The sequence below is a fragment of the Aethalodelphis obliquidens genome, unplaced genomic scaffold (genome assembly GCF_003676395.1).
Source record: "Aethalodelphis obliquidens isolate GAN/ISIS:26980383/991018 unplaced genomic scaffold, ASM367639v1 scaffold95, whole genome shotgun sequence".
Lineage (NCBI taxonomy): Eukaryota > Metazoa > Chordata > Mammalia > Artiodactyla > Delphinidae > Aethalodelphis > Aethalodelphis obliquidens.
This window is the reverse complement of record NW_020838039.1, coordinates 1,590,257-1,614,070: the sequence shown is the minus strand read 5'-3', so window position 1 is coordinate 1,614,070 and position 23,814 is coordinate 1,590,257. Positions and strand designations below refer to the sequence as shown.

General features: G+C 40.2%; 1 protein-coding gene across 12 annotated transcripts in view; it reads left to right on the top strand.

The window, feature by feature from the left end:
• Nucleotides 1-23,814, top strand: part of AFF1 (ALF transcription elongation factor 1) — a 207,507-nt gene that overhangs the window by 129,283 nt on the left and 54,410 nt on the right. For 8 of the 12 annotated variants that reach the window (XM_027095845.1, XM_027095840.1, XM_027095839.1 and 5 more), the window contains one exon: nt 22,183-22,227. In XM_027095845.1, coding sequence (XP_026951646.1) covers nt 22,183-22,227 — 45 coding nt within the window. Of the gene's footprint in view, nt 1-3,497; nt 3,559-22,182; nt 22,228-23,814 lie in introns of those variants that run through there. The other 4 variants (XM_027095842.1, XM_027095846.1, XM_027095841.1 and 1 more) reach the window with 2 other exon arrangements.

The following is a 23,814-nucleotide window of genomic DNA, read 5'->3' as shown; positions in this document are numbered from 1 at the left end:
AACCTAATTGAGTCCTTTATTATGTTATGACTCACCTATAGTTCACAGATTTATTCCGTGCAAGTCATATAAAATAACTACACTGTGGTTTGTTTTGCTTCCTTGGTTCATGTTTCTCGCGATCTGTCAGGCCGCTGTTGCCAATCCCAGGCTTTGGCAGGAGCCTGTGCAGCAAAGAGGAGACCATCCCAGGTCGGCAGTGAGTCTGCCTCATGCTTTGTTCCCTCAGGCAGGCGTGCTTTTCACCATCTCTTGGAGGGAACTGAAGATGTTCATTCTGTATGTGGGGCTATGTTCCACATAAAAAGAGACCTTTCTCTTCAAAATGGGTGTGTTTCCCAATCTCTTGTTCCCTCCTTTGGGAGAGAAGGAAGCTTTAAAGTCAGTGCTGGAGGGCGCTCACGTGGAGGTGTCTTGTATGGTGTGTTGATTGAGTTGCAACATCTGAAAATTAGTAAGATTTCACACTGAAATCTGGATTTTAATTCTTTTTTTTCTTAAAATGCTGGAAGCATTGGCAACGTAGGACTTGTATTCCTGAAGAACAGCAGTTGGCTTGCCCCAGCCCTCCTGCGCCCCTCCTGTCACTTGCCTGGGCCCTGTGAGTGAGAAGTACAGAATCGATTCTCTGTCCTTGTGATTATGCCTCGCTCTGGGCAAAGCCAAGAGATGAGAACCCAGACGTGCAAAAGACATATCTTTTCAGAAAGGTTTATACTGCAGCATGTTTAATGGCATCTAATTAAACTAAAAAGCGTTGATTTTCAAACTTTAAATGAAATTATATAAAGTAGGTCCTACTTGGTTTCTTTATCTTTTTGCCCTTGTTTCCAAATGTGAAGATGTTTTCCTATAAACCTTTAAATGTGTGATTTAGACACTTGTTCATATTTTAGTTAAAGAAAAAAACCCACAAGGTTATTAGCCTACTTGACAACTGCCCCACCTTTTTAACATCTTTTTTTTTTTTTTAAGGTTTTTGCTGTTTCCAGAAACAGTGGAACATGGATTCTTATCCTCCTTGTCACCAAGTAGAAATGTGCTCGGTTAGTTTTTTTTTCTGTGTGTGACAAGGGAGTGGATAGTCACTATGCTCTTTTCTACTCTAAAATATTATGGTTCTTTTTTAAAAAAGAGTTTGAATTCTAGCAATTGAACTGTGATGCTGTTTCCTATACCAAGTCCATTAGCATATCCTTTAGTACCTTTTATTCTAAATTACTTTTCTTGTTTTTATAGTGACTAATAGGAAGTTGGTTTTCAACACCCATTCAGCAAACAAGAGCTGCTTTCCTTCCTTTGATCTTAGCAACATATATATCCTTTTGTTTTTATATTGTGAAGGGGCTTTTATTGGTTGCAACAGGGAGGGTGGACACAATGGCTCTGGCTCCTGTGGGGACTCCAGAGACTCCCTCACCCCCCACCCCCCCGCCCCCCTCACTGCCAAGGAACTGGTCTTAGCAATAGGGATCCTGTAGTTATATAGACAACTCATGGTTAAGTTTCCATAGTGTACAGGTTCTATAGGGTGTAATTTTCTATACTTGTACAAGTATACTTAATTAGTATAAGGTACTGTTAAGAACTGGAGTGTGATTGTTTTTGGAGAATTTCCAAACTGTTCTTTTTTTGTTAGATGTCATTTTTACTCCTAGCAATATCATTGCTGGGAATTTTGATGTCTTAATAATTTTATAACTAGGGATGAATAATAAGTATATAATAGAACATGTAATCCACAGAATGCTAAAAACTCTGGATGTTGTTGGAGGGTAGGAAGATATACTTGAAGATTTTGGGGAGGTGGGGTGGAGCGCTGATTAGATGGGACTTTTAGGCATTATAGGTAGTAGCTAAGAGCATGGATTTTGTTGTTGTTGTTTTGATATTTATTTATTTATTTGGCTGTGTTGGATGTTCGTTGCGGCACGTGGGATCTTTATTATTATTTTTTTTTTTGGTGGTACGCGGGCCTCTCCCGTTGCGGAGCACGGGCTCCTGACGCGCAGGCTCAGCGGCCATGGCTCACGGGCCTAGCTGCTCCGCGGCATGTGGGATCTTCCCGGACCAGGGCACGAACCCGTGTCCCCTGCATCGGCAGGCGGACTCTCAACCACTGCGCCACCAGGGAAGCCCTACGCGGGATCTTTTAGTTGAGGCTTGTGGGATCTTTTAGCTGTGGCTTGTGGGATCTAGTTCCTTGACCAGAGATCGAACCCAGGCCCCCTGCATTGGGAGCACAGAGTGTTAGCCACTGGACACCAGGGAAGTCCCAAAAGCATGGATTTTGGATTAAGGAAGATTTGGGTTTGAATCTTGTCTTTACCTTGAATTAGCTGTTAGACCACAGGCAAATTATTTAACTATTAAAAATTACTGCTTGAGGGTTTCCCTGGTGGCGCAGTGGTTGAGAGTCTGCCTGCCGATGGAGGGCACACGGGTTCGTGGCCCGGTCCGGGAAGATCCCACATGCCGCAGAGCGGCTGCGCCCATGAGCCATGGCCGCTGAGCCTGCGCGTCAGGAGCCTGTGCTCTGCAACGGGAGAGGCCACAACAGTGAGAGGCCTGCGTACCGCAAAAAAAAAAAAAAAAAAATTACTGCTTGAGCCTCAGTTTCTTATCTTTAAAATAGAAACAATAATAAAATCTTAAAGTAGTTGTCAGGCTTAAATAAGAAAATGTTTATGAAACCCTTAGATCAGTGATTGGCATATAGTAAATATTTAATAAACAGATTCTGTATCACATCATTATAGTTATTTTAACACTGAATGTCTGAGTAGATGTAGTGGATTTATTTCTTTGCCTTAGCTTAGAATCTGAAGTTTAGGTAGCTGAAAAGTTTTGAATATTAAGGCTTTAAGGAAATATTAAGTGGGAGGTAATGTTTCTAATGAATAACTGGAATCAGAACACTTGGGCTCATTTTCTTCCACCATTAAGCGGGACATTTCTACCTGAACCACAGGGCTGTTGTGAAAATGAAATGGGATATATTTGCCTAGCATATAGTAGACTGGGATATTCCACCTTCCCTTGACAGTAAAAGCAAATTTCACACTGTGGGAAAAGTGTATATTACCCATCTTCAGGTTATCTTTATTGACTTTACAACTATGTTTAGTAGTCACCAGGGTCTTAAGAAGTATCCTAATGGTTTGCGTTGGTTTGATGGTGTTTCTGTAAGCTGTTTTGGTGAAGTAATGAAATTCTGTATCATGGGTTTAATTTTATTCATGTTTAAAAATATGATGCTTTTTAAAATAAGAGACTTGAATAAATATTTTGTGCCACTAATAGTGTATTGAGTACCTGCTGCATTTTCAGGATTCCAGAATTGTACTAGTTGTTGTGAGAACTATAGGGGGCTTTTAGTTGTATTTGGGCATCATGAAACATATGGCAAAAAGATTATTGTACTGAATTGCACATCTTAATTTTGTGTTCTGGGTGACAGATCCAGTAAGGAAAGGCATGAGTTAGGCGTATTCTCATGTAATTTGTGAAGGATGGACAACACTTGTGTAAGCCAATAAAGTAGGATGATTTTACAAGGTAGGAGAATCACTACAGCTTTACTAAAAAAACATCAACAAGATGTCCCAAGACGTTCCATTCAGCATTTGGCTTAAATAGCATTGATTAGTACATGAACTTCCAAGAGAGTATATGGGCACCAATCTTTATGTATCTTAATGTGAGTTAGAAAACATATATACACCAGCATATCAAACCCAGGATTTCATAAATATTGTTACTTAGGATCAGGCCAAGTAAAAAAGTGAGTTGAGAGTAACTTGATTTAAAGAAAACAGTACAGGTAGTATTGCAATATGGTATCACTGTCAGGGTAGTGTGGAATTGACTGAAGTTTGGGTAAAACTGTTTTAGACTAGACTTTGAGTCATGGAGGAGAGAATTAGGAAGTTCAGTTAGAGATGGGGCAATGTCACAGAAGAAAAATAAGCTGATGCCTCGACGTGACTTAAAACTTTTCTTTGCCTTTGCCAATGAAGGGGCTTTTCATGCTTGGAAAACTTTCCTCAGTTCAGAACTGAGTTTTGTTCATTATTTTCTTGCCCCCTTCCTCCACCCCCTCCATCCAACTGGTGCTTAATAAATGTTTCTACTACTGACAGCTGTCACTGCTACTCCTGCTGCTAATGCCATATTGTAGACATTTTTGAGTGAGGAGTATCTATTTTAGAAGGCTTTTATGATAATACTGTGTGACATGTGTTGCTGACTATGCCAGCAGATTGTCCTGCAAGTTCTTAGGTATGTAGGATTTGAAGGAGAATGGGCTCAACTCTGAACATTTTCAGGAGTAAAAACAGTACAAGGGGCCGTAGATTTTCTTCAGACAGAATAGGGTAGAACCATCACTGCATGGTAATGAAGATATAGCTGATTTTTATAAGAGCATTACAGCCTATGTTTTACTTCCCTTGCTTTCAGACCTAATAATTATTTATTGATTGGCACTGTGGGATAGATCGTGGCATTCATCCTTAAGAGCAGGTCTCATGCCAGAAGCCTCAGAATGGAGACATTCTCAATAATGCTCTAGTAGTTGGTTAAATAAACCCCAGGGTTTGGCTTTCTAATGGCCCATCATTGCCTCATAAAGGAACAGTCATGTAGAAGGGCAGTGCTAAATGGCCAGTTCTTGCTTTCTCCTCTTGGGCCTGGAACTCGTCTCATGGGAAGCTTTTTTGCACTTTCTCCATGTTCTATAGGTGGCTTGACGTGAGCGCAGTCTCAAGCCCTCAAGGCTTATCAGCACTTGCCTGTTGGACAGCACCACAGCCCCTGCCCTGGCTCCCACCATCCCCTAGTCCCCGGGCCCAAGGTCCAGTCTCTACAAATCATCATGTTTTCCCCACATTAATTCAGAATTTATTAAATACATATTGCAGATACAGGTGTCCAATAGGTGATGGCTTCTTTCGCTGTTTAAAGGTAAATCAAAAAAACAACAAAAAAGATAAATCAGAGAGAGGTGCAAGCAAGGATTGTACTATATAGTTACCAAAAGATATAAAATTTGTTGTCATTCATTCCTTTAGCATTCTTTTCCCCTTTCCAGTGGAAGTTTTCCTAGATGTTCATTAAATAAAAGTTGTGTTTGTGTGATGGGTTGGAGAAGTGGGGAAGTTTAGTAGAATGATAGAAAGGAAAAAAAGACTGAGGCGTGTGTGTCATGGTAAGATTAATATTTGAATAAAAATGATGTTTGTATTTTATTGAGAATGTACTGTGTATCAGGCACTGTGCTTAAGCTGTTTTCATGCAGTGAGCTTCATAGTTGGTCCCTGGCAGAGCCAAGTCTGGAAGCTGGTGTGTCCAACTCAGAACTTTGCTTATAAGTACTACCCTGCAAGGCCAGAACCACTGAGGATGACTTGGAGGAATATCTGAGGTTTTTGAGAATTCCCCAATTTGCAAAGACTGCACAGAGTTCTCCAATAAGCTGCAATAAAAAGCTTGACTTCACAGGAATTATTGTATGTAACTGGGCAAGTAGCTAGTGATGAGCTATGGTGAGAAGTGTGTTTCAGGGTGTTGAGTTCATGTTTGCAGCTAAAGCAGGATTATGAATCCAAGCATGTTATGGAATTTTAGGGCTATTGTTAAATCTAGTCAAGGACCTTTTGGATGTATTTTTAGTGGCCATTGGTATCACCCAGGCTTTTCTGCTTCTGTCAGTTCCGGGTAGAGACTTGATGAGAGCAGTAGGTCAGCTTGCCCTTTGTAGCTGGAACTCGGTTCCCATAAAAGGTTTTTGAAAACATGTGTTTCTAATATGTCAAGATTGGTTTGACCAAAAAGAAAATTGTAGCCTGATTTGTTTAAAGGAACAAAAATATCTACATGCCCAAGTTTGAATGCACAGAACATGGTTCAATTCTTAGTTGACTTTTATGCCTTTTAATATTTTGACTTTTATTTCTTGTCAGTGTGCTATATATAAAGTAAAATTACACGCAGAACATATATACTACCTATAAAAGTTTCATTTTTATTAGGTTTTTTCCTATGTATAAAATTACAGTATTATGAACTACTTTTAGTGTTAATGAGTAACCTCAGTAAATTACCAAGATGGCTATGTTGAGGGATGCATAAAAAACTTAGGAAACTTAAGATCATTTGTTTTGAAATTCATGATGTTGGAATTACTTAAATGAATTTTTGTTCTCTAGACTTCTTAGGTTCCTTTGCCATAGATCCATGTCTGTGTGTGTGTGTCTGTCTTTGTATTTTTGTTTATGAGGTTGGGCTATAATGTGAGCATGAAAGTTACCCTACCTACTCTGTGAATAAATTGCCTTTATATCTTATTTTACTAACAAATATTTACACATAATACTTTGTGATAGAAAATGTTACATAGAAAATGTTAAGCTGAATGGGATTTTTAGTTCAGACACATCCTCATGTGTAGTTGTACAGACAGCATTACTTACTAGGTGGGGTTTAATAGGATCTCCTGCTGGCTTCAGTATTTTGAATCCTGTAGCTGGTTATATCGACCTTTAAAGCTAAGTGAAGATTAAGCCATTTGGGGGGGGTTTCCACATCCCTGGTTTTCGGGGAGATGGGAAGAGTGGAGGATTGCCCATTTCATAAAGCCGTGTGTGTTTTTAAACTGTGAGCATGGTGCTTTGCACAAGTCAAAACTGCCAAAGGGACAGATGTTGCCAATTTCAAATGTACAGGGGGAAGGCAAATATTGCTAAGCAACGGTGTACTTGAGAGAGCGTTTTTAGGAGCAGAGCCAGGGGAGTTGTGTCTGGGAGCACTCGCTGCTGCTTATGGTTCAGTACAAGGGAAGAGATTAAAAGTTCTTTCCTATCAGGGCCGCCATTGCAGCTGCCAGCACAAAATACAGTGACCTAGTGGCACCGATTAGGGCTGGCAAGGGGATGTATGGAAGCAGGAAAGCCTTTTTGCCATGTAGGAAGGCAGTAAGACATGTTCACGGAGGTAAGTGCCCCAGTGCACAGCTGCCCCACAGTAAGTACCAGTGAGTGCAAGCCTGAGGTTCAGGTGGGGAAGACCGAGGCCTCAAAGGGAAACCTCTCTTTCTCCCCCTCTTTCTCTCCCCCCCTTCTACTTCCTCCCTTCCCCACTTCCCTTCTTTCCTCTCTCCCTCCTTCCCTCCTTGTTTTCTCTTTTGCCTCCTCTGTTAGGGGCTAACATCAAAGAAGGGAAGGATCTGAATAAACTCTAGTTGAGTGCTGCTGTGTGCGTGCCCTTACAAACAAGGTAAATAAGCTTTCTAGCCACAGGCATTCAGCCCTCCCATGTCCCCTCCCTTCGTGTACACTTGACAGGTAACAGGTGGTGTGGTGTGGCTTTTTTTTTTTTCCTTTTGGCTGCCCCTAGAGACTTGGAATATCTCTTGAGATTTGCACTGGTTGTTGGTTTGGATTATGGATTTTCCTTTCTCTCCCTCTCTGTCTCTTTCTAATAAAATAATGGAGTAAGAGCAGAGAAAGTATAATATAGTTTTCTATCTATCGCAAATCACAGCACATTTTTGGCAGTGCATTTTTTTTTTGTGGTACGCGGGCCTCTCACTGTTGTGGCCTCTCCCGTCGCGGAGCACAGGCTCCGGACGCTCAGGCTCAGCAGCCATGGCTCACGGGCCCAGCCGCTCCGCGGCATGTGGGATCCTCCCGGACCGGGGCACGAACCCATGTCCCCCGCATCAGCAGGCGGACTCTCAACCACTGCGCCACCAGGGAAGCCCTGGCAGTGCATTTTAAAGAAATTAAAAACATTTTAAAATAAGCAATTCCTTACCAGTCAGATATTTTGTCCCTCTTTCAAACTCTCTTCTTGAACTTCTGGATCACTGGCAAACATTGATGGTTTCTTTTGTCTTCCCAAAGTAAAGGTACAGATCGAAGATATTGACAGCATAAAAACTTAAATATGTTTGTATACAGGTGTGCATTCCCCCCTCCCCTTCTCTCTCTCTCTCTCCCCCTCTCCCCCCCCCCCCCCCCCCCCGCCTCCCGCCATCCCTTTTGGCTTTTATTGCTTTGTTTTTGTTTTTTGGCAGACAAATAGAATTTAGGTCAAATATAAAAGATTGTGGAGCGCCTACCCAAGTTTTAGCACATGTCATATTGATTTCTACCAGTCTAGGAATATTTAGAAGTGTTCTTACTTAAGTGCAAGCAGGTGTAGTAGATAAATTTTAATGTTTAATGTTCTTGTAGCTTTGTGGGTCTCATTAATTTATTCAGCATAGTTTGTGGTCACATAGTCCGTATCTATCTGGGGTGTAAATTTATGTGATGAAAGGCTAATTAGAGAACATGACAGTGTTTCCATTTTTTTTTTTCCCCTCAAAAAATAGAATTTGTTTAAGGTTAAGCAGTAGTGTATCTTCCATCAGCAAGAGAGATCAGAAATTGGGCAGAAGTAACGAGAAAGCAGGGAGAACCCTCAGGTTGTTATAGCGTAAACTCTTCATTGATTGATTTAAATTTAGGTTATGCCTTTTGGCTTTTCAAAGTAGGAACTATGTCATAAAATGAGTTAGAGATCTGTTACACTCAGACTTAGGAAGCAAGAGAGTTTTCCAGTGATTTATGTTCCTCACAGGTTTTTGTTTTTGTTTTTAAAGACCGTGCTCTAGTTAGAAGAAACTGTTTTATTTGTCCTACAAAACGCTTTTGAGAGAATCTTACTAAGGAGATGATTTTCTGACATTCAGATGCTTCTTAAAAGTTTTGCCTAAAAGAGAGAAAAACAGATTCAGATTAAGACTTACCTGCTCAGAGGCCAATCTAATACTTTTCAGGTTCATTTAATGCTACTTGGTAGACAGCATTATCGTGACGATATTAATAATACTACTTATTAAGAGGATTTGGCTGGCTGTATACCAATTAAAGAACTTGTTCAAAGGATTTTTGTTAATTGGCCCGTGCCCCTCCCCTTTCCCCAAACTGGCAATGTGATTATGATAATGTCAGAGAAAAAGTAAAGTAGGTTCCAGGAGCCTTTTCCCTGGCGGGGCATGGGCCAGGTGTGTGGAATAGTCAGGAGGGCCACAGTTGGATTGATGTACAACTGAGATATAATTTACCTCTGCTGGATTGACCCTCCTGTCCCTTAAAGGCAATTTTCAAGAGGAGTTGCTTTTGTTGTTTCTATCAGAATCATGGCCTATTTTTTGTATTCTCTCTTCTCTGGCACCTAGATTCTGCATTCTAGAAAGTGTAGAAGGAAAAGGAGAACATAGGAACGACAGTAAATGCAAGAATATTGGGAGTTAGGACAAACGTGGTTGAGTTATACCGTGCCTTAAAACACTCAAAACGTTGGAGTCTTGGTTTAAGGACTCCGGATTAAAGTCAGAAGAGTACTTTTAAAACTTCACTGCATGTGTGTGTGTGAGGGGATGAGAGAGAGTCAGAAAGACTTCGAGAGAAGTATATTGAGATGGAGAAAGACGGGCGGAGAGTCACTGACTGCTACATGTTTTCAAAATGAGTATAAACGTATTGTTTCCTACTGTAACTTTTAGAATTGTGGTCTGTGTAAGATGTGATAGAATTGTGGTAGATGTACTACGAAATGCTTAATGCTTTTAAATTCAGCAGGTATTAGAGCACATTTATTTTACAAGCAAAGGGAATTTTCTCCTTGGCACAGATTAAATACTTATTTAAAATAAATTCAAGAATAGTTCTTTTATGTATATTTATCTGGCCTGTCCCTTGTATTTATTTTTAAAAAATACTGGCACTTGTTGAGTGACTGTTTATTTAAAACTTTGTTATTAAACATATTTTCTTTCATTTTGCTGGTTCAGTAAATCACTTTATGAGATGAGCTTTCCTAGAAGTCTCATGCAGTTTGTTTATACTTTGACCAAACTTACATACAAAGATAATGCAGGAAAAAGAAAAGATTATTAAATCTACTTGAGGTTCGGTGACATTAGTAAGGTTTCCTTTTCTTTGTAAAGAATCTGGTTTTTAATAAATTATAGAAAAGTAAAATAGTCTCTTAAATTTAGGTGCTCATTGATATGATTAAATAAGTGATTTATAACCACCATGATGTTATATTAAATAATTATACTTTCTCGAACGATCTTTGGCCCTTTTTCTAGATCCTGGCAAGTAATCTGTTTGTTACCCAATATTAAAGACCAAAAAAAAAAAAAAGGAATTTACTTATTCAGAATTAAGATATAAAGGGCAAGGCCATCTTTATTTGCCTTCTCTCCTCTGTGTTTATTATAGTATCAGTAATCCCCAGGGCAATTTGAAGCTCAGATTGTTTCCTCAGAGTATATATTGCCTCTTGCCTACTGCTTCAGTAATTTTCTTTCCTTTTTTCCCCTCTGGGTTCTGTTTTTTGTTTTTAAAAATCATGATGCCAGGAGACAGACAACCAACACCTAGCCCAGAGGAACTGTTGAGATTACCACTGGAATAAGTCCAGGATAAAAATCTTTATGTCCTTTCAGACAAAGCGTGGATTAAATGGCTTATCTTATTCATATGACTTCAGTTTCTTTCAACCTCATCCAGAAACCGATGGAAAGTTTTTTTTTTCCCCCCTGGTGCCTCTGTAGTCTTCACTTATGCCTAGCTATTAAAAAAAAAAAAATGTCCAGGCACCCTATGAAACACAGAATTAGACATGGTTCCCGAACATTGTTTGCCACTTAAATTTGATAGACACACTCAAAAAGGAGCAGTAATACAGGTTTATGCATCTATAAATTCTGTCATGGTTGACAAAGTAATTTAGTAGTGTTGTTTTAGACTCAGAATCATCCCTTAATATGATCTGTGAGAGAGTACTTGTGTGTGCGTGTTGTGTGTGTTTGTGTGCATCTGTGTGTGTGAGGTGGGGAGAGAACAGAGTAGGATGGGAATGGAGTAAGCATGGTCACAAAACACTTCAGTTTAACACCCTCCCTGCAGTGGTATATTTTAATTGAAAGACTGCTTGTGCTTTGCAAATCAATGTACCCACTCAAAAATCAAAATTTAATTCCTCTTAAAAAAAAAAAACCGTAAAAGTTGTTTTAGTGAGTAGAATTGGTTACGGAAGGGGAGTTAGGTCATGTAGTTTGGACCATTTGAAAGAACTTGTCAGTTTATTATCACTGGAATGGAACCACTGTCTAGACTTGTTCTTTGTGATGTCTTTTTCTTTTTTTAAAGCAGTGCTTTTTAGCCAGTCTTACTAAATCATTCATGGTTGCTATGCCCACAGTGGGCTTCGTGGGGTCTCATGTGATCTTCTGTCAAAGGCACAGTGTTTTCAAGTCTTAAAACACTGGGGATTTCTGATTCTTTATTACACTGTGAATGGTAATAGTTCACAGTCAAACGTTAGAAAGTTGGTGAATAACTGAGATTAGATATATTTACTCTCAAACAGTGGTAAGTTATCTGCATTTGTTTTTCATCCAGGTACTTTGTTTTTAAGTCTGTTTAAACCTATCTCAGATACACCCCACCCTTGTCACTTTTACACCAAGAAGCTATTTGACATATTGTCATAAAGAATATTTACTGAAAACATTTCTGCATATAATGCAGCAACATAAATAGTTTTTTTTTTTTTTTAGTGTTTCAGTTTTCTCTCCCCCAACCCCGTAAATTTATTTATTTATTTTTTGTTTGTGTTGGGTCTTCGTTGCTGCGCACGGGCTTTCTCTAAGTTGCGGCGAGCAGGGGCTACTCTTCATTAAAGTGCACGGTCTTCTCCCTGGGGTGGCTTGTTGCGGAGCACGGGCTCCAGGCGTGTGGACTTCAGTAGTTGTGGCTCGCGGCTCTAGAGCACAGGCTCAGTAGTTGTGGTGCATGGGCTTAGTTGCTCCACAGCATGTGGAATCTTCCTGGACCAGGACTCGAACCCGTGTCCCCTTCATTGGCAGGTGGATTCTTAACCATTGTGCCACCAGGGAAGTCCCTAAATAGTATTTTTTAAAATAAAAACTATTTCATGTGACTCTGTAGAAGCCTTACAAATATATTAAAATTTATATATACTCATGTGGTCTCAGGAAGTATAGTAATACAATAAATGAAACCAGCACTTTTATTACTCCCCTAATATTCCTTTGTATATTTATATAAAGTAAGTGTTATATATGTGGGGAACAGCTACTCATGGTTCTATTTTTATTTATTTAAACCAGATCTTAAGAACTAGATCCTAGGTTTCATGACGAAAAGATGCCCTCTTTTAATAGAGATCAAAACAGAATTTCCAGAATATTTTAGGTAGTTCAGTTAATACAAATTATGAGCTTTTGTACATTTTATATACTTTAGAAAAATAAATTCTTTATGACACTAAAGCAAATTGCTTCACTGGTAAAATCAGAGTAACTGGAAAGCAACAATAAACTCTCTAGTTACCCACATTAATCTTTAAAGTACATATAGTTCAAAATACTTCTTCCTGTAAGGGTCTAAGTTTCAGTAATGATACTTAGGGTCTTTTTTTTCTTTTCATTTTTTAGCCTGTTTTTGCTCTAGCTGGTGAAAGGCAGGGAGATAACATAGTTCGCTTATAGAGGAGTTTACCTAAAGGTGAACTTTATAAGCATTTGTGTGTGTTAACTCTCATTTAATAAGTGAATTGGGGTGCTAGCACATCTTCCAAGCGTCCAGCATTCTCTTTCTGCATTTATCCTGGAATATTTCTTGATCTTCAGTCTCAAGGAGATACACCCTTCCTTTACCCCACCCAAGCATGCCCAATGTACCCTTCCCCCAACAAAGTAAATTACAAAGTAAATTACCTAAATGATCTGACGTTACTGTCACATCAGAAACCGTTCTCTGAGAAACTCACATCCTCAAATTGTACTTAGGCAACTACTCCTTGGGTGAAAAACATCTCATTGAGTTGATGGTGGTGATAGAATTTCATTTTTTTTTTTTTTTCAGTTGAGGATTTCTGTATCTTCAAAAACAAAACAGCCTTGTTCTGTGAAGTTGCCTAGAGTTTTGCATATTTGAGCAAACACACATTGCTTCCAATATACAGGAAAAAATGGAGAATTCACTATAAATATTCCATAATTACTTTTTGGCTAGCTCATGTTTGTGAATTCTGTCAGAGATGCCATGAGATGGCAAGATCAGGTTCATTCATTTGACAAATATTACTTGCATGTCTGTGTTTGTCCAGAATTCTGTTAAGGCCCTGGGAGATACTGGGATGAATAAAGCCAATCCCTGCCTACAGGAAACCGTTCCGGGGGAGACAGATTAGAGCACCATGGGTTACCATTTGGAGTTGAAGATGGGTGCAGAGTCAAGGTGAAGGAAGACTTGCAGGAAAGGACAGCCAGTGTTTTTTTTTTTTAATAAATTTATTTATTTTATTATTTATTTAGGCTGTGTTGGGTCTTTTGTTGCTGTGCATGGGCTTTCTCTAGTTGTGGTGAGCAGGGGCTACTCTTCGTTGCAGTGCACGGTCTTCTCATCGCGATGGCTTCTCGTTGCGGAGCACAGGCTCTAGGCACATGGGCTTCAGTAGCTGTGGCACACAGGCTCTAGAGCACAGGCTCAGTAGTTGTGGCGTATGGGCTTAGCTGCTCCGCAGCATGTGGGATCTTCCCAGACCAGGGCTTGAACCCGTGTCCCCTGCATTGGCAGGCGGATTCTTAACCACTGCACCACCAGGGAAGCCCCAGCCAGTGTTTGTGACACCCATGTTTCCAGACTGCTGCCCCTTTTCTAGTTCCTCCAACATGAGTAGAATTGCTTGGTCTTTCCACAGTAAATTTTTGTTGGATGATAGCTGTAGGTGACCTGTAGATTTCTCATCATTTAAAATAATCTTGTCCTTCATCAATCTCTTTCCTCTTCTCCTTGAAACATTTACTTGGAGAACTATAGAGATTTCTGCAGTTAGCATAACAGTAATTGTGGTAGCCTCCATGCCTGGCAGACCAGTTTGGCATTAAAAAAGAGGCTTCCAGGGAACACGTAATTCCTTGCTACATATTGAAGCTTATCACCTTTAAAAAAAATAATACTACCCCAAACCCTGCCATTATTTGAAGATATTTGAGTAGAGATTCAGGGTGTTTAGGTGTTTAATTTTTTGAAGGGAGAGTTTGACGGTTAAAATTGGTTTGCATTATAATACTATTCATCTTTAGGAAAACTGTTAAGAGTATCTTAGTCTCTGTTTTCTGACCCATTATCCTTCCTTCCATATTAACAATCTATAGCTTTCCTTTTTTTTTTTCTTTTTGTACTATAAGTGTGTCCATAAATCTGCCCAGGGATTTAAAAAATTCTTACCTAAAATACTGGGTGTGGAAGTAGATGTTTAGATAGTTGCCCAAAGGGCATGACACTTCTGAAGAAGTAATACTGTTAGAACCTTCTGCCTTTTTCAGCCCGGGTAGGCATACCCAAGCAGTATGAGCGAATTCTTGGAATAGGCCTAGCTATTTAGGTAATTTACTTTGTATTCACAGAATAAAATTGATTTTATGCCAGAACCTTGCTCAGGCAGGCCTTTTGGTTTCCTCCTCTAATCTGTCTCTGGGAAGTGCTGATTATTGCATCTTCATGATAAGTGCTTAAGTTTATTTGTGAGGCATTAGCTTTAACGTACATTGTCTTATTTCTTCCTCACAACAATCCTATGAGGCTTTGTCTATTTCAAAGATATTTGCCCAGTATTTAAGCATGACTGATTAAAAAAGAGAGAGAGCCCACCCCTACCCCCACCCCAAATACATCTCTTCCAAGGGCTTTGTAGCATTCTAGTTTGGGAAGCAAGAGTGAACTAGCCAGCAAATAGGGCCAGACACCAAGTCCTAGGTTTTCCCAGGAGCACCTCACAGGAAGGCTGACTGTAAATCTAGGAACAATTCAGTGTGCTGAGTGTTACATGAGGCAAGCCCAGAGCTCCGAGGAGGAAGCTGTGGACAGATTCATATAGACCTGTGTTTGGGAGAAGGAAAGTTACATAGAAGAATGCTAATAGAGAGTAAACACAAATGTGGCAGAGACCTTTGAGTAAAAATTTTTATCCTTAATTTTTAAAATCTCAATCTAATTTTTGTATTTTCCTTTATAATTACATAATATACTTAATAATGCAGAATTTAAAAAGATATACAGTGAAAATCTTCCATTACTCTGGCCCTCCAGCCACTTAGTTTTCGTTTCTAGGAGTAATTAATGTTACAGATTTCTTGTGTTATTCCCAATGGTATTTTATGCATAATAAGTAACTCAACATATATATTCTCTTCTGATGTCACCTTTTCATTTCAAATCCTGGCATGTATTGCACCTGGTTTTTTCCCTCCCCCTTAACAGTATAGCTTGGAGATTACCCAAATCATTGCACGAAGAGCGCCCTCATTCTTTGTCATGGCTGTGTAGTATTTCTGCCTAAGGGGCATGTAACACAGTTTTCTTAGCCAATTACCTCTAGATGGGAGTTTAGAGTTTTTCCAGTACCTTACTATTTGGAGACTAGGCTGAAGTGAATAACTTTGTGCGTATATCTTTTTGTACATGTAGGAGCTGGTGCTAGAGGTAAAATTGCTGGGTCAGAGCATGAGAAAATAGAATCTGGTGGCTCCTGCCAAATTGCTATCTTCAGCGATTGTGCTGTTTTACCCTCCCACCAACCACGGTATTTGAGTGCCTATTTCCCCACATCTATCTCATAGACACAGAATTGTCCGTCTTTCTTTTTTTGTTTTGCCAATCTGATATGTGAAAAATAGTTTCTAAGAGTAGTCTTAATGTTTTGAAGGAGAAAACAATGCAAAACAATTTCCTTTTTGTCCTCGTGTGTTTATTTCTGTGTAGTTTGTTAATTAAGATGTTGGCTTATATTTCAAAGAAGCTACTGTATTTAGAAAGTCTCTAATGCTTTAAAAATTGGGAATTTGTTTTCATATTCTGAGTTTGGAGGCTGAAAAGTGTACCAGCAAATGTTGATTGGTTGCCTCTGTGTGGCAGGCAGCATGTGATTGGTGATTTAGCAAGGCAGAGCTGGCCCCTGCAGTCATGGAACTGGTAATCTAGGAGAAGCAGAGATGGTGGGACATGAGGCAGTTTGACAGCCATGGGAGCACATGCACAGTTTTGGGAGTGAGAGAGTCAAGGAATATTTTCCAGAAGATGGTCTTTAATCTGCCACTCAGAGTCTGAGTAGGAGTTTTCCCAACACAGGTGGGAGAGGGAAATGGGCTCCAGGCAGGGGCAAGAAGAGTGTGCCTTATCTAGTTAGTTTGGGATAGGTGAGCAGCAAGTAGATACTATAGACTGAACCATAGTCCAAAAGTTGACATATGTTAGAAGAAAAATAGCACGAGAATTTGTTTAATCTTTTAAAACATAAAATGAGAGAGAACCTATTGGGGTTTCTTTAAAAGCTGTCACACCAGTGAAGACTGCCTTGATAATGTTGGCCCCATGTATTTGTTTCACATATCAGTGCCTCCTGATAGTTTTTTTTTTTGCGGTACGTGGGCCTCTCACTGTTGTGGCCTCTCCCGTTGCGGAGCACAGGCTCCGGACGCGCAGGCCCAGCGGCCACGGCTCACGGGCCCAGCCGCTCCGCGGCATGTGGGATCTTCCCGGACCGGGGCACGAACCCGTGTCCCCTGCATCGGCAGGCGGACTCTCAACCACTGCGCCACCAGGGGAGCCCCTCCTGATAGTTTTTATGTTTATTTATTGATTGATTGATTTATGGCTGCGTTGAGTCTTCACTGCTGCGCGCTTGCTTTCTCTAGTTGTGGCGAGCGGGGGCAAGTCTTCATTGTGGTGCGTGGGCCTCTCACTGCAGTGACTTCTCGTTGAGCACGGGCTTTAGGCGCGCGGGCTTCAGTAGTTGTGACATGTGGGCTCAGTAGTTGTGGCGCATGGGCTTAGTTGCTCCTTGGCAGTGGGAATGTTCCCGGACCAGGGCTCAAACCCATGTCCCCTGAATTGGCAGGCAGATTCTTAACAACTGCGCCACAAGGGAAGTCCCTCCTGTTAGTTTTTAAAGGTTCACACTTGACCTTCATACCAACCCTGTGAAGCGGTTAGGATTGGTAATATTATCCCTTTATTGCCATGAGGAGATAGTCCCAGGGAAGTTGAATCTTAGCCAGCATTGCAAGAACCAGTCCTCGGCAGAGCCAGAACTAGAATCCAAGATCTTTTGACTTCCCTCGTCAGCAGTCTGCCTTTGTGCTCCCTGCAGTTCTGGTTAGTGATAACTAAGCCTTTTTGAGAACAGCATTGTTAAAAAAAGTGCTGCTCTGTTGAAACTTGAGAGGCTTAAAACACAGTATTGCCAGAGCCTCCTGGTCTTAACGGTGAGGTATATTTCTTCCGTCCGGCTCTTTTTAGCTTATTAAAACAAACTGTGTCGTGCTTAGAAGACATTTACTGACATATTTTATTTTGGTATCAGTGCATTTCCTTAGGATCACACAATATCATTCCAAGAGGAGTGAGAAATCAGACCGAGGCCAGCATCGCTGCCTTTCTGGTCTGAAGTACCCGCAGTAATAAGAGGCAGTTAAGTCTGAATACCAACTTCTTTGCACAAACACAGGGAAAACAGTACTCTTTGAAAATGGTTTTGGTCATGCATACGACAACTGGGATCATATCTCCTCCTTAAATACTAATCTGTCTGTCTCTTGCCTGAAGTTGAGGTTTTTGGAAAAGTCGTGTAGCAACATTCGGAAGTCAGGCTCAGTCACTTGAGAGCGTTGTGTGACCTTGGACATGTAACTTAATTTCTTTAGAATTCAGTCTTCATTTTAAAAACTGGGGGTTATACCACAAAGATTGATGTGAGAATGAAATGGAGCATTACGCAGGATTCCCTCAAATTTTTATTTCATTTTTCAGTGTCTGTAATAAGGGACGTATCTACAGTTGATGCGTACATTTAGTGCCATAGCTTTTCCCCTTCCAAGTTAATGATGGTGCATTTTACAATAGATGGTATCAAACGGAGGAAATGTGTGAGAATTTAATGCAGTATCAAGTACAATATGTATTCAATAAGTAGCTACTATTTTTTTTATTATTATTGAATAGGATTATGGTTCCTGTGTTAAGGCCATACCCCATGGGGAAGTGAGGGCTGCGCTGGGAGTTCCGTGTATATACAGGATACCGTATGTGTGAGGTAGCCGAGCTGCCCTCCTCTAGGAACCTAGATGTTGAAGATGGGAGACAACAGTGTGATGTGTGGTTGTGAGTGTCTAAAGTCAGTGCCTCTGGCCCTGAAGGTGCGCTAGACAGGGAGGGACCTGCAAACTAGAGCTTCTGCATTCATGCAGTTAGCACAGATTGTTTTTGTTGCTGCTTTTTAATCATCCCTTGTTCTTTGAAGAAGTCTTACCTAAAGATCTTCAGCCTTAACTTGGCTGAGCTTCAGAGAGGCTGATTATTTACTCCTTGGCCACAGTGTTGAAGGGAGAGCCTGGCTTCTCTGAGTAGGGGTGGCATTACTCAGCTGGGGACCCTGTGAGGAAAGTGGATTTTAAGGAAGGGGATTAAGCCATAATGGTTTGTTGAACTGCCCCTCCCTTTTTGGAAAGTCTCCTTCCAGTGGCAGACTTGGAGGTGCCAAGTTGTACTTTTTAAAACGAGGCAGCCGGTCCTTATGGATCTATCTTCCTCTGCAAACAGCTGAGATACCTACTGTACTCTAGTTTGAGTCTCTAATTTGGGTCAGGGAAGAGTGGGGATATGAATCTTGGGTGGATGGAACATAAAATAGGCTCATACTATACAGATGATCTGGTAAACGCCCCCCCCGACCCTTTTTTTTTTTTTTTTTTTGGTATGCGAGCCTCTCACGGTTGTGGCCTCTCCCGTTGCGGAGCACAGGCTCTGGACGCGCAGGCTCAGCGGCCATGGCTCACGGGCCCAGCCGCTCCGTGGCACGTGGAATCTTCCCGGACCGGGGCACGAACCCTCGTCCCCTGCATCGGCAGGCAGACTCTCAACCACTGCGCCACCAGGGAAGGGCCCCCCCCCTTTTAAATAAAGCTGTAAGGCATACCTTGGTACACACAGAAGTATTTAGAGGTAAAAGGGCATTAACTCTAACTCTCTAACTTACTCTTGAATGGCTCAGTGTAGATGTGTGGGTGGAGGGCAGGGAGAGAAAAATAGAAAGCAAACTGTGGTAGAATGCCAGCATTTGGGGAATCTGAGTGAAGGGTTTGTAGGAATTTCTTTTACTGTTTTTATTATTTTTCTGTAAGTGTGAAGTTCTTTCCAAAGAAAAATTTGAAAATACCTTGAGCATCTTTCCATGCAAGTACACGCATTTACGTTATTTTATGATCATTTCCAGTTATTTGCCATTATAAACAGTGCTGCATGGAGATCTTTACATATGATATATCCTCCTGTATTTGGAATGGAATTCTGACACCCCTTTGAAATACTCCCACTTTCATAATGGACCTGATAAGAAAATTCACAGTACATTAACCAATTAATGCTTGAGCCTTAGACTTTAGTTAGAAATTTAAACGGGTTAAATGGTGACTGTTGAGCAATATTTATCTTACCCTGATACCAATAAACAATAATCTTTGGAAAAAATTTCTTCAGTCCTGGTTCATCTCATGTAATAAAATTTTAGGGAAAAAAATGAATCTTTTAGTGACATAAAACGTCTTGGCTAAGGGTTGATGGCTTGAGTAGTAATGAAGATCAAAAAGTCTTTGAATGTCCTGAAGTTGTAGCTTCCTGACTCCATTCTTTTGGAAGTAGTGGGCAAATCTTTTTTGCCCTCATTTCAACTGTGCCTCACTGTTTCGTTGATTGCCGTATTGTTTTTTTTTTTTTGGCTGCATTGGGCCTTTGTTGCTGTGCGTGGGCTTTCTCTAGTTGCTGCGCACGGGCTTTCTCTAGTTGCTGCGCACGGGCTTTCTCTAGTTGCAGCGAGCGGGGGCTACTCTTCGTTGCAGTGCTCGGGCTTCTCATTGCGGTGGCCTCTCCCGTTGAGGAGCGCAGGCTCTAGGCGCGCAGGCCTCAGTAGTTGTGGCACGCAGCCTCAGTAGTTGTGGCTTGCAGGCTCAGTTGCTCCGCAGCATGTGGGATCCTCCTGGACCAGGGATCGAACCTATGTCCCCTGCAGTGGCAGGCGGATTCTTAACCACTGCGCCACCAGGGAAGTCCCTCAAAAATTTTTTAAATTGAAGCATAGCTGATTTACAATGTTGTGTTAATTCTGCTGTACAGCAAAGTGATTCAGTTGTACATACATATACATTCTTTTTTTAAATATTCTTTTCCCTTATGGTTTATCATAGGATATTGAATATAGGTCTCTGTGCTATACAGTAGGACCTTGTTGTTTATCCATTCTGTATATCAAAGCTTATTACATCTTCCAATCCCAGCATCCCACTCCATCCCTCCCCTAACCCCGTCCCCCCATGACTGCCAGATATTTTAACTGGATTCTCATTCTCATTCCAGCAGCAGATAGGATGAGGGGACTATTTAACCAGAGTCAGGAGTCATATGCTCTGTTCTGTTGATTAACTTTCAACTCCTAATTGTTGTTGTTCCTAATGACGCGTGTGAAAGATTAAAACCGTAGGATATAATTACATTTTACCCGCAGGTCAAAACAGCATTCATTGTTTCTGACATTTGTGCTATAATATTTGGTCCAGTTTTTAGGCATTCTTTAATAGTCTTGAAAAACAAAAATTGGGTAAGCAGGTCCTGTTGTTGACATGCATAATGCATAAAGGCAGGTCCAGTAGGGCCAGCAGAGAAAGGGGATACCCTTGATTCTTTGGTTATACCTCCTAACTTCCAGACCCTAACTCAAAAATAGCAAACTGCAAACATTTCAATAAAATCATCTCCATGAAATTTACATGTTTTAAAACCAGACCTAGGCAGGTCAAATTGCATCTGAATTTTGTCGTGTCCATTAGATTCAATTCCAGGAGAGTGTGAATGCTGTATGCTCTTTTCCCTTTTCCTTAAAGAAACTGGAATGAGGGAAATGGTGGATTAATAAACCCTAGATCAGGAATTAACAACCAATGCTGTATTAAATTACACTCAAATTAGAGATGAGAGCCCTGAAAAGAACCCTTTTCCATCTACACTCTGGCTGTGAGGCAAGTATTGGACCAACTGACTGGGAAGAACAGTGCTTTCTTCACAGCAGGGGCAGTAATGGGAGGGGTGTGTTGTACAGGAGTTGCCCAGGGCACTTGGCTCATGAATTGACACACAGCGAAAGCTGATATTCCATGAAAAATTGTGAAGTCAGGGGATTTGTTCCATATCTCTAGTTAAGGAAAAGTGATTTTTTTTTTAAAAAAGATTTTACTTTTCCATTTTCTTTGTACTTAAAAATGTAAAGACTGTAAAATGACATTTCCTAGAAACTATGGTTGTGATACTAACAACAGCAGCTGTCATTTGTTTAGCTGGGGATAAGCAAGGTGATCTTTCCTTTAAGACCCTAGGTAATCTCCTCTCTCCCTAGGGTCTGTCTCTGGAGAACTATTGTGTGTGTGTGTGTGTGTGTGTGTGTGTGTGTGTGTGTGTGTGTGTGTGTGTGTGTGTGTGCGCGCGCGCGCGCATAAGATGGAAATGCTGACTTCAAGTAGGGCTAGAATTTAAAATGAATTTTTGGCAGGTAAAATTTCTAATATTTTAGAATATTACCATAATATTACCATAAAATCTATCCTTGATAGGATGCTGGCCTCCTTCCTGTGGGCTCAGTAAGATGTTCAGAGTGATTGCCACCTTCATGTTCACGTAACTTGGCTCACTGGACAGATGTTGCTATAAAGCAGCAAACTAACACCACCTTCACTTTTGTTATATCTGTTATTCCCCTAGATTTACTAATGTACTAATTGTCTTTAATATACATATTTTCTACCAGAAGCTTTTGACCTAAGGGTCATAATTCGTCTGTCATTGTCTCCAGCAGAAACCTTTCCTGCACGATTAGGTCAGGTTAATCTCTCTGGTTTTATTTCATCCAGAAGGTGAAGTTTCTCCTATTTAGCTCGTAAGAGGTGGGCCCTGAGGTGATTCTACTTACAAGAGTGTTGCTGTATTAATTAATACCAGCATTCTAGTTGTTTTTTGTTTGTGTGCTAATCTTTTTCTTGCTTTTCCTGTTCAGCAGACCTACTCCAGTGAAGTCCATTGTGTTGAAGAGATTCTGAAGGTGAGCTATTGTTATTATTTCTCGCTTAAAGAAATACTTAAGTAGGCAGACATATATTCATTTTCTTTGACTTCAATGAACAGTTGCCATTCTGAACTCCTTTAAACAGCTTCTCCCCTCATACCTCCCAAAGCAAAATAAACCAGAATAATAACAAAGGGAGTCTTAGGACATTATTGAACTATCTGACAGATTTTAATTGAAATGAAGTCTACAAACTGCGAGGCATTTGGACCAGAGTCTTACGACATCTCCCTTAAGCTTTTCTGGCTGTCTGTAGAGACCCTGGAGAATTGCTCACCTCCCAGAGAGTAGATGCCCTGTGTTGCTGCAGCAGGGGGCACCAGGGGTTAAGTAGTGCTTGGTTTTCACCTCTTGGTGTTTTATAGGTGACACTTTATATGTTTGGCCTTATCGTCAGTGAGACCATGAATTTTTAAAGAGATAAAAAGAAAAATAGTAGAAAGTAAATGGACATCTTTACACCTACCTTGAAAGGGTTATTTTTTGCTCTTGTTGATTGAGACCATGCCAGGAACATTTGTGCTGCTTCTACAAATACATCATTGAATCCATTATCCATTTGTTCAGTTTTCCTTGCACGAGGATGACAGATTCCTTTTAGAATTCAGTTCCAGGAAAATAAATAAATTCTCCTGATGAACCGGCTTGCTTTCTTTTTATCAGAGAAGAATTATGTAAACTGTTATGTGTCCCATTTTGGCTTTAACTTCCAGGAAATCTAGAGCTAAATTTAATGCTCAAATACAGTAATTGTAATGACTGAGAGTTTTGTTTATTTCTCATTCCTCCTCTGTGGCTCTTAATTTTCTTCCATGTCACTTTTAATGATACTCTTACTTTACCTTTTGCTATAAGGTTTCTGATTTTTGTTTTCTGTTTTTTTTTGGAAGTAGGAGAGATATGACACATGTACCTATTAATTTTTATCCCCACTGCATACTTTTTCCTCAAAATATGCTTACCCAATTTTTTCCTTTAAGTTTTCATTGCAAAGTATTAAGTGAGGTGGTGCTGAAACCAGTAATTAAGTATATTGGTTACCTTCTCATTTGTGCAATTTTTGACAAAGGTGGTATCTAGCCAGATGTTTGGAAAACAGTTCCATTATTTTTGTCTTACAGTCTTCGGTATCCTACTTTTTTTTTTTTTTTTTTTGGTATCCTACTTTTGTAGTTAGAGTTTTCTAAGAAAGAAATACCTCTAAGGAAACATACTTTGTATTGCTGAAAATGAGAAATTTTTGCCAACCAGCAAGTAAGATTAATAATAAGATATCTTGATCAAGCTTTTGTTTTATCCTCTCCCTCTGGTATTTCTGAAATTCTTTGGTAAGATGAGTCATAAAAGAAACAAACGACTTAGTTATGAAATAATAGCCTTAGCATTTTCTCTGAAATTGTGTGTGATTTGTTCCATGGTTATTTCAAAAGTAAATGCAACAATGTAGATTAGTTGTCTCCTGCGTGTGTCAAATGCTTCTGTTAACGTTTTGATGTGTTAATATATGACTTGTTGAGTCCTTTATGTAAGGTGATAGTATTAGAACATCAGGCAAGCATTTTT